Source organism: Rhipicephalus microplus, chromosome 10 (genome assembly GCF_043290135.1).
Source record: "Rhipicephalus microplus isolate Deutch F79 chromosome 10, USDA_Rmic, whole genome shotgun sequence".
NCBI lineage: Eukaryota > Metazoa > Arthropoda > Arachnida > Ixodida > Ixodidae > Rhipicephalus > Rhipicephalus microplus.
Window position 1 is genome coordinate 90,430,184 of NC_134709.1, and position 12,947 is coordinate 90,443,130.

The following is a 12,947-nucleotide window of genomic DNA, read 5'->3' on the forward strand; positions in this document are numbered from 1 at the left end:
TGAGGTTGGGCGTGGCATTTACGAATGCGATTGCTTGTCTCCTCGGAATGGCGAGCAGTTCGGCATGCAATATTTGCGCCTGCGAGGAGACGCTTGAGCACGTTCTATGCCACTGCCCAGCATAACAGTCTGAAGGACGTATTATGGAAGCCAAGCTTCGTGAGCTGGATTCACGACCGCTTACAGAGAAGAAGATCCTGGGACCTTGGCCAACGGCTTCCCATACGCGCAAAGCCACGAAAGCCCCCTTGTGCATTTAATATAGCCATGCTTCATCTTCCCCCCAAATTGGCTTCTTTACCAGGGATACATCACGCTCTTTGCGCGGATGATATCACGATCTGGGCCACGCAAGGTAACCTGGGTCACATGGAGTCATGCCTGCAAGCAGCAGCGACTGTAGTCGACGACTACGCAACCTACTGCGGACTCCAGTGTGCCCCGGCTAAGTCAGAATTTGTGCACGTACGTCCCTCCCCTCAGGACACAACTCAGCTCCATATCAGTCTTCCCTCGGGACCGATCCGTGAGGCCAAGGAGATCCGCGTCCTTGGCCTCTTCATACACCACCAACGCAAGGCCGACACCACAATAGCCAAACTTCGCACGGTGGGAGACCAGGTGGGCCGTATGGTCCGCCGGGTCTCCAACAAGCGGGGCGGATTACGAAGCAGGGATGCAATGCGGCTTGCCCATGCTTTCGTAACGAGTAGAATACTCTACTCGACTCCCTACTTGCACCTACGCAAACACGAGGATGATCAACTCGAGGTCATCCACCGTAAAGTTATCAAGCGGGCTCTCGACCTCCCTATCACCACGTCCAACCAGAGACTTCTGGCCCTAGGCGTGGTGAATACCTACCGGGAACTTCGAGAAGCCCACCTCGTTAACCAATACACGCGCCTTGCACAGACCCATTCCGGTCGCCGCCTCTTGGACCGAATACAGATCAAACACGATTACTATATTGAGGAAAGGGTGAGAGTGCCAGAACCTTGGAGACGCGCCCTCCGGGTCCGACCCCTTCCCCGCAACATGTCCAAAGAAAACCACAGTGGTCGCCGCCAGGCGCGCGCGGAAGCGTTGCAGCGACACTTTGGTCAAGAGGAACACGTGTGCTACGTGGACGTTGCCGGCCCGCACCATGGGGGGTGGTATACTGCCGCAGTCATACACAACGCAAACACCGTAAACGGGCTCACTTTCAAAGCCTACAGCGCAACACACGCGGAGGAGGTTGCCATCGCTCTGGCTCTCACCTATCCCTCTTCTAAACATATCATCACCGACTCACGAGGGGCCTGTCGGAACTATCAGCTAGGGTGGGCTTCACCGCTTGCTCAGCGCATACTGGAACCTAGCTGCCGATACGTTAATCCAACTCCGCGAAATCTGGTTTGGGCACCCGGTCACCAAGGACTCAGGGGTAACGAACAGGCCGATCAGGCCGCCCGCGCACTCTCTTCCCGGGCTATCTCCCTGTCTTTGGAAGCCTACTCGCAATCAGACAATTCGGCCCTTTCATTCAAAGATATTACCAATTACTACAAGGAGGAACACCGGCGCTATCCAGACCCTTGTAAGGGACTGCATCGCGCTGACGAGCGCCTCCTTTTAAAACTGTTTACCAATACTGTACTGTGCCCGGCGGTGCTAAAACATTTCAATTCATCCTTTGATGGCACGTGCCAGTTCTGTGGTGAGGTGGCTGACACCTTTCACATCGTCTGGGCGTGCCAGTCTAATCCATCTATCCCCCCCCCCCCAACCCCAATCCCACGAGAGAGGACTGGGAGGCGGCCCTGCTCGGCTGTCAAGACCTGAAGGCCCAAGAGGCTCTGGTTCAACGTGCGCGGGCGGCGTTGCTTGCCAATGGAGCCCCGGAATAGGGGTTCCACCTAGTGCTGTGAGGGTAGGAGGCCAATAAGGCCCCAACCCAATCACCTCTCTGTAACCATTTAATGGTTATTAAATGTTTTCACCACCACCACCACCCCCTTGTGCTTTTTAAGGACCACCGGACTTCACGAGGGCTTGTGAAAGAACAGTGTGAGACCATGCTTAGTAGTCTTGAGCTCACTATTCATTAATTTCTTTCTTACTCCTTTTCTTTTCTACCTCTTCTTTTTCTATTATTCTTTTTTTACCCCACCCCAAGTGTAGGTTAGCCAACCGAGCCAAGCTTGGTTAACCTCCCTGTCTTTCCTCTCTATTTCTCTCTCCCTCTCTCACCCTACAAGTTTAGTTGAGTCAACCCTACACAAACCAAAAAAACCAGAGACGGGACATCAAGCGCCAACCACAAACCTCTTTCTATCTTCCTGACTTCTGCTTTTTAGTCTGTAAAACATTTGCGCAACTTTTGCGATGAAACTTCGCTTTCATTCCTACGCTGCATTTCTTTTGCTCACGCGATAACACCAAAGAGAGTCGCGTTAAATCCAACCCTGTTCCTTATCACAGAAGGTATGTGGGCCCCTCTAACAGCCAGAAGACCTTGGAAGAACAGCATTGCTTTTCAACGGATGTACTGATCGATGGGCCTCCACGTACATGAACGTTCTAACGCAAATATTAAATGTCCCGCTACGCAACACAGTGCGACACTATGGCTATCAGTGGGTTTCCTTTACAAAACAAATAAAATGTGAAGTTATGTATCACCCTGATATCTTTGAAAAGAAACATTATTTTGATATTTAACTTATGTAATGTTTAAATTTATGCCTCAAACAACAATGCACTTCTGAGCACACATAGGTATTATTGTATGAAACTCTATGCCTGAGCACAAATTGCAGCTCTCAGAGGCTACGCTTTTTGGGCCTTAACAGCCGGCACAGTCGACTTGGGCAAACTAAGAACTAAATAGAAATTTTTCCACATGACTTCACACTTGGCTTGCCCTTTACGTCGCACAGTCATAGCATGAACAACCTTGAGGTGCGTGTAAAATCAACGAAAACATCGTGAAGTCATGCAAAAGTGACGCTTTCTGCCGTAAAACGTTGCTTCTCGCAAATGACTAGAGATGGCGGCAGCAAACTGCGCATTCCATTCGTAGCGAGCGCAGCAAGCGCCTCCAGCGGCACATTTGCTGGCCCCGCGCGACTGGAATTTTTGCCGTCAGCAGCTGGTCGACCCGCGAGCCTAGCCGATCCGGCGGTGAATCCGCGTCGCTCGTGTTGTGCGTGAGTGTGTGTGGTGAAGGTGTGCGTGTGCGCGTGAGCACCGAGTCTCGCCGTCGCGACCGTCCCCTGCAACTCCTGCGCGTTGCAACCTGTTGCATTGTGCGTGCCATCCCCAGCGCGCGCGTGCGTGTGTGCGACACTGCCCGTACCCGAACATCAGCTGGGCAGCACTCGTGAATCTGCCGCCCCCGAATCGCTATCCATGTCGGCAGTTGCGCTGTCTCCCGATGCGCCGGCTATCCGGCTGTGCCATGTCGTTAAGTGGCCTGACTACGAGGGTTTCGGCTTCAACCTGCACAGCGAAAAGTCCAAACCTGGCCAGTACTTGGGCAAGATCGACGAAGGCAGCCCCGCGCAGCTGGCCGGCTTGCGCGAGGGCGACCGCATCGTCGAGGTGAACGGCATCAACATTTCGAACGAGAACCACAAGCAGGTGGTCGAGCGCATCAAGGCGGTGCCCAACGAAACCAAGCTGCTCGTGGTCGACCCCCTGGCCGACGCGTGGTACAAGGAGCACAAGATTATCGTCAAGAGCAGTCTGCCCACGGTCAAGCAGTGCCAAAACCCGGTGCCCAGACCCGGCAAGGTAAGCTGAGCTGCCTCTGCTTGACTGCGTATCCACACGGGTGGATTTCCGCACGGAAAGTTCTTAATCGTGAATTGGGGAGTCGCAGATCCGCCGTTGGGGTTAGGGGGGACTTTGCCAGACTATGATAATAGTTCGCAGTGTCTACATTTATTTATCTAGCAGTATCTGGTACTCGGGCGCTCTGGTTAGGTCTGTACGGTGGTTGCCTTATCCTCCCTAAACCACCCTGAGCCGGCCGCTCTGACGTCCATAGTGTGCAATTAATAGATCCTTAAGCAGCGCTTCGCGATAATTCGAGCATCGCAAAGCCTGCGAGGGTCATTCGCCCAGTTATCGAATGGAGGAACGCTGCCATAGTAAGTAGTCTAAAGCTGTGCGCGGCCCGCATTGTGGGGACGTCGCTGTCGGGTTCGTTTTCGACGTCGTTCTGGGCGACCGTGTTTTAAAAGTGGTCTGTTTTTTTTTTTTAAGTCTTTTTTGTGTTCTTTTACTTTGCGGCTGTCATGACACGATTCGGTACGGCGGTCGCCCGTTGCTCGGAGAGGGACCTGACGTTGCAATCCGGTCTGGCGTAGCGAAACAACCAGTCGGTGTAGCCGAACGAGATCTGGCTGCCGTCCGGGCGAGCGCGCTGTGTTTATTTACACGGCCCAGCGTGTGTCCGACTCCACGGCTCTTTTCTCCTAGTGAACTCCGGCGAGAGGTGAAGGACGGGTCAACCCCCCGCTTCGTTCGTTTTTATTTTTTTTTTCATTAATATTCTCGATCATTTTTCTTAGCGCTACATTCCTGGAAGACGCGCACCTGTTTTTGAGCGAGTGCGTTTTAAGTTTCGGTTAGCGCGGTCGCTCGCTCCTGGGCGTACCTTCTGCGCCTTTGCAGGTGCGCACTTCGCGGTGTGGTTTTCTCGACCGCTGCTAAGCGTGACGTGTGTAAATAGACTACCGTCCTTGTGTACTGGTGTATCTTTGATAAGAATCACGCTCAAAGATGATGGAATAATAGTAACACTAACCGCTGAAAATGCTCCGCTTCTCAGCTGCATATAGTAGGCATGTCGACGCAATCACGTGATCCCAGATATTCAAAATCTGACGTCATCAGTTATTAATCGGAAAGCTTGAGTTATTCAAGGGACACCGAAGAAAAAGAACAACGATTTGTTGCACATTCGTAAATCGCTCTTTTACATTTACGAAATTATCACCCTTGCCACGAGAACACACTAGGTTGAAAGCACTAAAATAAGATGGTTTTGGTGACGCTACCATGAAATTCCCGCAACCAAGCTCCGTGACGTCTTAGATCATAGATTTGTACGGCGTCTACTAAGGTCGTACGTCAATCCTAATCAGTAAAGTTAAAAGGCGTTGTCCCCAGAGGGCGATTTAGATTTAACACACATAAGTTTCAGTAAGTTCCGTAGAGCCAGTGTCGCTAAACTACGAAAAAAAAAAAAGTGCACTTTGAAATTCGTGACGTCACACGCGGCGATTTCGGAGCGAAGTTTAAAATGAAACTCTGATCTTGATATTCTGCTCCGTTAATAATGCTATGGTAACGAACCTAACAACGTGAGACTCTCGATAGTAAGGTTTACTATCCTAAACCAATTCGCTGTTTTGATTTTAGTGTCTTTTGCGACGTTCTCCAGTTGTGCACCAGCGAGCGTTCGGCGTTGCATCGCCCATCGTCTACTACCGCATTTGCTCGATTGTAACATCACTGTGATCGTAACGCAAGTACTGACTTTTCGCTGCGTACGTGACGAAGAAATCGCTGCTGCGGTATTCGTCCGTAACGCGATGGCCGACTTTACGTAACGAAAATTTGAAAAAACAAAAGGCGTTACAATTCGGTCAACTACTTTCGCAAAGTTTTCTTAGACAGCGGAAGAAACAGATACGGACGGGCGCTAGCTTCCAACTGAACATATTATCGAAACTAGGCTTGTATACGATATATTGATATATAGAGTTTAACATCCCAAAACCACTATATGATTATGAGAGGCGCTGTAATGGAGGGCTCTGAAATTTCGACCACCTGGGTTTCTTTAACGTGCTCCTAAGTCTGAGCACACGGGCCCACAACATTTCCGCCTCCATCGGAAATGCAGCCGCCGCAGCCGGGATTCGATCCCGCCACCTGCGGGTCAGCAGCCGAGTACCTTAGCCACTAGACCACCGTGGCGGGGATGTATACGATATATGTAAGTCTGACAAAACTAAAACACCAATGACACATGTGCGGAATGTGACGGCGTGCATTAGCTACTCCCTCTCCCAGATGTATACATAGTTCTCCTTCCGAGAAGGCAATTTTCTTCTCTGTCAATGAAATTGACGTCATACTCACGTCCTGCGTGAGGATGGCATCAGTTGGTTGACGTAGAGTAAGTGGTTGATCGTGGAGTACCCACCGTAGCTCGAACCCAGACCTTGTTAAGTTACGGCCCAGTAAATACGGTATATGAATCTGCCTGTCGTTCAGCCTTCGTTTCGTGGCATTGAACTGTAGCGGCGGCGATGCGTATGGCCTCCCAACAGCTACGTGCTCAAACGGCAGGAAGTATCTTCTGGCAGAAGAATCAACGAAGGAAGCAAAAAAAAAAGATGAGCAAAAAAAAAAAAAACATGGCGCGAGGGCCTTGTTGGGAACAGAGTCGTCATTCGCGGGTGATTCACTCTTGCCGCTAAATTCCTGCCTGGCGGGAAAGCAGGAACTTGTCGAGACCCGCCGCAGAAGTGTTCTTGCTCATCAGGGGGTGGGGTATAAATAAAAAGCCTTGTTTTACCGCCCCCCCCTTTTTTTTTTCTTTTCTGACGTTTTCCCGGCTGCGATGAAAGAAGAGCTATGTCTCGATATCGCAGCTGGTGTGCGTTGTCGTTCTGTATAGAAGATTCACCGCCCCCCCCCCCCCGTCTTTTTTTTTTGAAAGGATGGTAGACAGAGGCAGTAGGAAGTCAAGGACATTCATCGTTACACACTTAGGCAGTCTATTGGGAAAATATGACAATTGATCGGGTATTATTTTGTGGGCCACGCGGGTTGGCATTAGAAGGAAAGAGGCTACACAGCGATGCGATGTGGCACCGAATGTCCTGTAGTTTTTAATTTGCATACAAGGAGTGAGCTCAGACTGCGTGCGTCGCTAAAGAATTAGTCTATCGAACTATTCCCTTTTTATTAATTTTTCTTTCGTGTGCTCTGAAAACTAAGTGGCATTTGGCGTGAGTCTTGTTAGGCATTCTATGGGCTGCACGCATTAGTCGCGGTGCTATACCGCTTCGTGTTGCAACTATTGGGTGCATAAGCCGAGTTACTGCCGTAATGACAGTTGTGTAACACGTTCAATCCCGTGCCAGTAATAGAGTTTGTCAAAAAAAAATAAAAACAAAACAAAAAAGCAGCTTAATTAGGACACAGCTTGGGTTGCTGTTCGTAGTGACCAGTACGTGTCTTCGGTAGGCCAATCGCAGAGACGAGTGTATAAACAGCTTGCACATGACGTCATTGATGCGCAACATGGCGACTTACGGATGACGTGGATCACGGGGCGATTAACCTGCTTCAATGCGACGACGTCGTGGTAACGTTATTTGGCGCCTCTGTGCGTGCTTACCAAAAGGACCAGCCTGCCATGAACTGATATCGCCTACGTGGCATCACGACTTTCCCGTCCTACTAAGTTGGTTTTCTTATAGAAGGTATGCACTGAGACTTGGTCCGCAAGAGGGCCACACCATCGCCGCGCCATTTTGAAGGTACGCGCCGTCCTGCTGTCCATGTTTCGGCGTGCAGAAATTGTTCGAGATGTCTCTAAGCGTCCGAGTTGTTCTGCTGATTTGGAGCACACCGCGTGCAGCGAGTTATACGTGCGTGCGGACCTTCAAAATGGTGACCCCGACGCTGGCGATCCTCGCGGATGACAAGTGCTTACCCCTTATACGTGGCTGCGTAAGTGACTCCATTGCTAGCCATCTATGGTTAGATGAAGGTGCACGTGGTACAATCTCAGGTAGTCCGAAGTGATCCATACTGGCCCAGTACAGCCTGACTTTCTTATCTCGGGGTTCTTGCGCTCGAAAACGAAGAATCCAAAAAAAGTTTTTACGCTGATCGCGTTTATATATGGAGTTTGAAAGAGTACGACGTTCGTTGATTTGACGCGGCATATTTCATAATGTTTCGTCCGGTGTACGAGGCTTTGACATTATATACTCCGCGACAACTTTTCTTGTCAGTACTGTGAAATGTATACAAAAATGGAACGCATGTCCGCTGTCGCGTAAAAAAAGTAGTACTATAGTATACTGCCGGTGCTGCGGCACTCACCCGGCTACGCTTCCGCACATGCTGTGGGAGTGCCGGCACAGTACAGACACACTAACGCCACGACCCTTTCGTCGAAGCTCCATGAGGCTCTGTGGAGACCCGCTCTTTACGACCAAACCTGGGTGACCCAGCACGCCCGTGAGGCGGCGTCGAGGCAAGCCCTTGACCTCCCCTCATGGGGGGCTTATGCCGGGCCACCTAAACCTGCTGGTTTTTTATAATAAAGTTTATTCCTCCTCCAAAGCAAAGTGATAATTTTCTCACTTTTACAGGGCAGCCAGCCGGTCTGAGAACTGGCTAACCTCCCTGTCCTTCCTCTTTCATTCCTCCTTCATTTCTCACTTGCTTTACTGCCCCTCCGCGGTGGTGGAGTGGATAACGTAGACGGCTGCTGAACCGCAGGTCGCAGGATCTGCTGTATCCTGGCTGCGGTGGCTGCGCTTTCGATGGAGTCGAAAATGCTCATATTTGGGTGCACGCTGAAGGACTCCAGATGGTCGCAATTTCCGGAGTTTTCTACTTCGGCGTCTTACATGATCATATGATGGTTTTCGGACGTTATCAAACTTCACAAATCAATCAATAAATCAACCAATCAATAACTTGTCTTACTGAAATAAACGCTACTGCGTTTATTATGGCACTCAGACAATTGCGGGAACTCTTAAGCACTTATTACCCAGTTTCCACGAATGCCATCCTCCTCTTTCCATTTCTTAGAGAGCATCACCTTATGACCACGCCTGTTTTCCAAACCAAAGATCGCGTCTTTGACGTCAGTGGTAGTCCGCAGACGCGCCCCTTAGTTCTCGAAGAAAAATATACTCGTAAGGTGACACCAAAGTACACACCGAAGAATCGAAATGTTTCTCCCATTCGCATTTCTGGTGTATGTACAAGTCTTCCTAAACGCGTTGATGATGCGAGCGAGGAAAAGCGAAAACAGCCGCAATCTGTCGTACTAACTTGCGGCGGATCACCACGAACGTGGGAGACTAAGCCCCCGAGGCCTTCGTTCACAATGTCAAAATAACTTCTATATATATAATGAAGAGCCCGATCTGCTTGTTAGCGTGGTCTCTTGACCGTGTTGTTAATATAACTGCGCGAACTATCTTGGCAACCTTTGCGCCGTTCTTTTGTTGCGTCCGTCTGTGTAATGCTCTTTTTATTTTCTTTTTCTTCGACGCGTCTGCTCCGCCACCTCGTTCTTCGGAATGAAGTATGGCCGTGCTAAGTCGAAGGGGGGCGTTCCCGATAACTGTATACAGCCGGTCTCGGCATGCGGCTGCTGCCGGTGGTCGGTCTGAAGGTTGCGGCAAGCGCTGCCGTCATGGCTGCTGCCCCCCCCCCCCCCTTCCTTCGCGCCTTCGTCAAGCTGCTATCTTTATTCTGTTGCCGTCTCGTTCTGAATGTGAAAAAATCCTGCATGTGAGACGTGCTCACCGCCTTTGCGAAAGATAATGACGCAACGGGGGCATAAAGGGGGGCTCAGTAAAGAGCGTTGGTGTATATTGGCCAGACTGGCTGTTCCGTTATATGGACACCACAGGAAAAGAATCACTTGGTTGACATTGACAGACTGCGCTCCGAGATCTCTAATGTCATACGTTTGACCATCGTGGGTTCATCATTAGCGGAGAAAATCAAGGTTGAAGTGTCATTTCTAAATTTCGCGCCGAAGTCTCCGTGCGGAACGCAACCACTTTCAAAATGTATTTTTCGTTTTTTTAGCGACATTGGATCCATGAAATTTTCTGAAAATTTGTATTCTAGCTCTATGGCACCCGCAGAGAACAATGTACCTAATTTTAACCAATTAGAAGCTGCGTGAGACCCAATAGACGCCTCATCAAAATATATGACGTCATGGTATTTAGCGCGGGAATCTCGAGGTGGCGTTTCTGCCGAGTCGCATTTTCTCTTGTGTTTTCTCGCTTACCTAGCGTCGTGTCACGGTAAGCGTGGCGTTTTCGGAATTGTAAAACTGTGCTCTACCAACACGCGAAAAAAAAAAAAATCGTTTTGCTTTTTAGTGTCCCTTTAGGCACACTAATGTGAAACAATAAATCGATTTGGACCGGTGAATTGCACTATGAGAACTGCACGTAATGTCGTTGATTTCACCATCCTAGATGTATGAAATAACTCAGATATTACGTATATATATTCAGTTTCAAGTGAAGCGCTCGTGTTGTCTGCTCTGTTCGGTCTCTGTTAGTTTTTCGGCGCTGCGAAGCTACCCAATCGAATTTCGAGTTTGTCGAGTGGAAAGGTTGGCTTCGATACGGGAAGACCACAGCCCGGTATGGCGGCACAGAAAGCCAATCGCAAAATAGTCTATATAGCCGACTGTACGGATACCCTCTAGTAAACCTCAGCGTTTTTTTTTTCATTCGCGTTTGTCGCTCCCTCAGTCACTGCAGAGATTTTGTTTTGTTTTTTTTTTTCCTCAGAAACTCTGGCGGGTCCGACGGAGTATCTAACGCTTCCAAAAAGAGCGCGTTAATGGCGATCTTTTTATCGCCGCCCGGCGGAGTGCTTGCCTCGTAACGTTTATATTACAGAGGCGCGAGCTACGCGGTATACGCAACTCGCCATCGTTCTTTTTTTTTTTTATCGCACTTTAGGTTTTCCTCGTCGGCCGAAAGAAGACCAGCCGTCCGCTGCTGCATACGTCTCCTTTTACGGGGGTCTCACGTCGCCGTGGGCCGTGTGGAAGTGCGCACCGATATCTGCGCGAGTGTATAACGGTATACGGTCGGTATCTTTTCCGCGCCCCGCTGAGAGATGCCCTGAGCGGGGCCGCACGTAAGGGACACCGCGTAAATGCGGCACGCTACGGCGCAAAATGGGGCGCGTATCGAAAAAACAAACAAAAAAAACTAAAATACCGGGTAGCCCTTGTAGCTGTTAGCGCCGTTGCGCATCGCAGCGTGTGCAAGAGATTGCCCCGAGGTCAAGTTTCGTGACGCCTGGAAGGCATAGATGTACAGAATAAATAGAGCCCACTCATACTCATTCGGAAATTTAACTTTGTTTTTGTTATTATTATTATATTTTGGTTAGATCTCTTTTGTGCTCACACTCGTCAGAATACGTCGCAGCTGGAATTACACGAGACTCGTACTCCACTAAATTTTCACTTCTGTAGAGCTCGGTGGTAGTCACTCTCCATATGTTCTGTACTTCGCTGGGCGCACTCAAAATCATCAGACTCGTAATTCGGGAGAGGACGAAGGTCACTTCGCTCGCTGTCGCGGCCGCGTTTACGAAAGGAGCGCGCTGCTCAAATACGACGAAGAATTGTTACGGCTGTTCGCGCTTGTTCTGTGTACATATACTTAATGCCTGATCCGTGCGTCTTTTTTTTTTTAACAGCGTGCTTCCAGCTGTCGAGCTGTAACAAATGTCAGTCCGTGCTCGTAATGTGTAAGCTAATTTCTTGCGTGCTTTCTGCTTCAGGTGGGCGCTGCAAGTATTCGAGCTGCTTGCCGTTCTTCCCGCGATTTCGCAATTTGTTGCTGTTGCTGAAACAATGCGCAATAAGCGCTCAAGTACCTCCGTGAAGACGCGTTTCACTTTCCTGTTATACCGATTCCTACATGGGGGGGGGGGGGATCAGCCGTGTTATTTTTTCATCGTTGTTTGAGCATTATACCAAGTTGACGTAACACGACGTCCGCTTTTCATGGGGACACCGTAGCGCCGCGTCTTTCATTGGCAACATGCGCACTCGGACATTGCGGCCCTTGAAGCTCTTACCTCCTGCTGAGCTGTTTGAGGTAAAGTGATGAACATGCATGGCTCCCTCCACATTTCTCTCCTCCGGCCACCATGTTACGTAATCACGCGCTGCTGTGGACGGCGCGAAACTTTATTGCAGGGTTCTTGCACAAGCGAAATCGTGTAGTCGTGGTTGGTCGCAGCTGCAGATCCGCCTCGCTTATCAATTTGGTTCCGCTGTTCTCGAGGAATTTGCGAGCACACGCAAGAAGTAAGATTTTATTTCGTTCCTTTCATAAAGATAACAGAGAGCCTGCCTTGCAAAAGCGCTACAGTGTGGGTTATATATATAGAAGCTAGTTTTTGGTAAACTAGTTTTGTAGCAGCAGTTTAATACCCGTGGCTTTTTAACATGCACGCAAATCTACCTGGGCGTTTTTCCATTCGCGAACGAATTGTCTCAAGGTGTCGCTGATAAGCCAATACCGCGTTAATGCTATTGTGCACATGTGAGTTAGCGTTTAAGCTAAATAAAGCTATCCATGTATGAGCGTTTTATGCGTCCGCAAACGTCTTGGAGTGACAACATTTGTTTAAAAAAAGTGGGAATGAAATTAAGGCGGGTGCAGGGCTTCAGTGCAGGGCTTCAGTTTCACATCCCGTAATTGTCCGCATGTCAGCAAGCTTTGCGTTCTTCTACCGTGGCCTGCAAGAGCATCTCCGTAGTTTGAGCCGATCGTAGTACGCGTTGATTACTGTCTTGGATAACAAAGCGCGATATAAACAGAATCACGTATGAATAAGAAACAATAATTAGTTATGAACATCATAACCACGAAAAAAATGAAAAAAGAGCAAGAAGACGAAACGATCCTCTACGGTCCCATCTGTAGCGACTCCTGCTGAGCACGATTTCTGTGCGTGTTTTCCTGCACGGGTTGTAGCGAGCAAGCTGTGACTACCAGCCGCCACCGCCACTCAAAAGGGGAAGTAAGTATAGATCATGTCGTCAACAACCCGATATCACACCTCAAAACCATGGCGTATATACCGCGTATAAGTGGTACGCCATACCTCTATGTTAATGAGATATAATTGAC

General features: G+C 49.4%; 1 protein-coding gene across 1 annotated transcript in view; it reads left to right on the top strand.

Annotated features, from left to right (window-relative positions):
- Positions 1-3,254: 3,254 nt before the first annotated feature.
- The window catches only part of LOC119180889 (membrane-associated guanylate kinase, WW and PDZ domain-containing protein 3), a 141,787-nt gene continuing 132,094 nt past the window's right edge, over positions 3,255-12,947 (top strand). Inside the window, exon 1 of the mRNA XM_037432027.2 lies at positions 3,255-3,780. Coding sequence (XP_037287924.2) covers positions 3,397-3,780 — 384 coding nt within the window. The 5' untranslated portion in view covers positions 3,255-3,396. The remainder of the gene's footprint in view (positions 3,781-12,947) is intronic.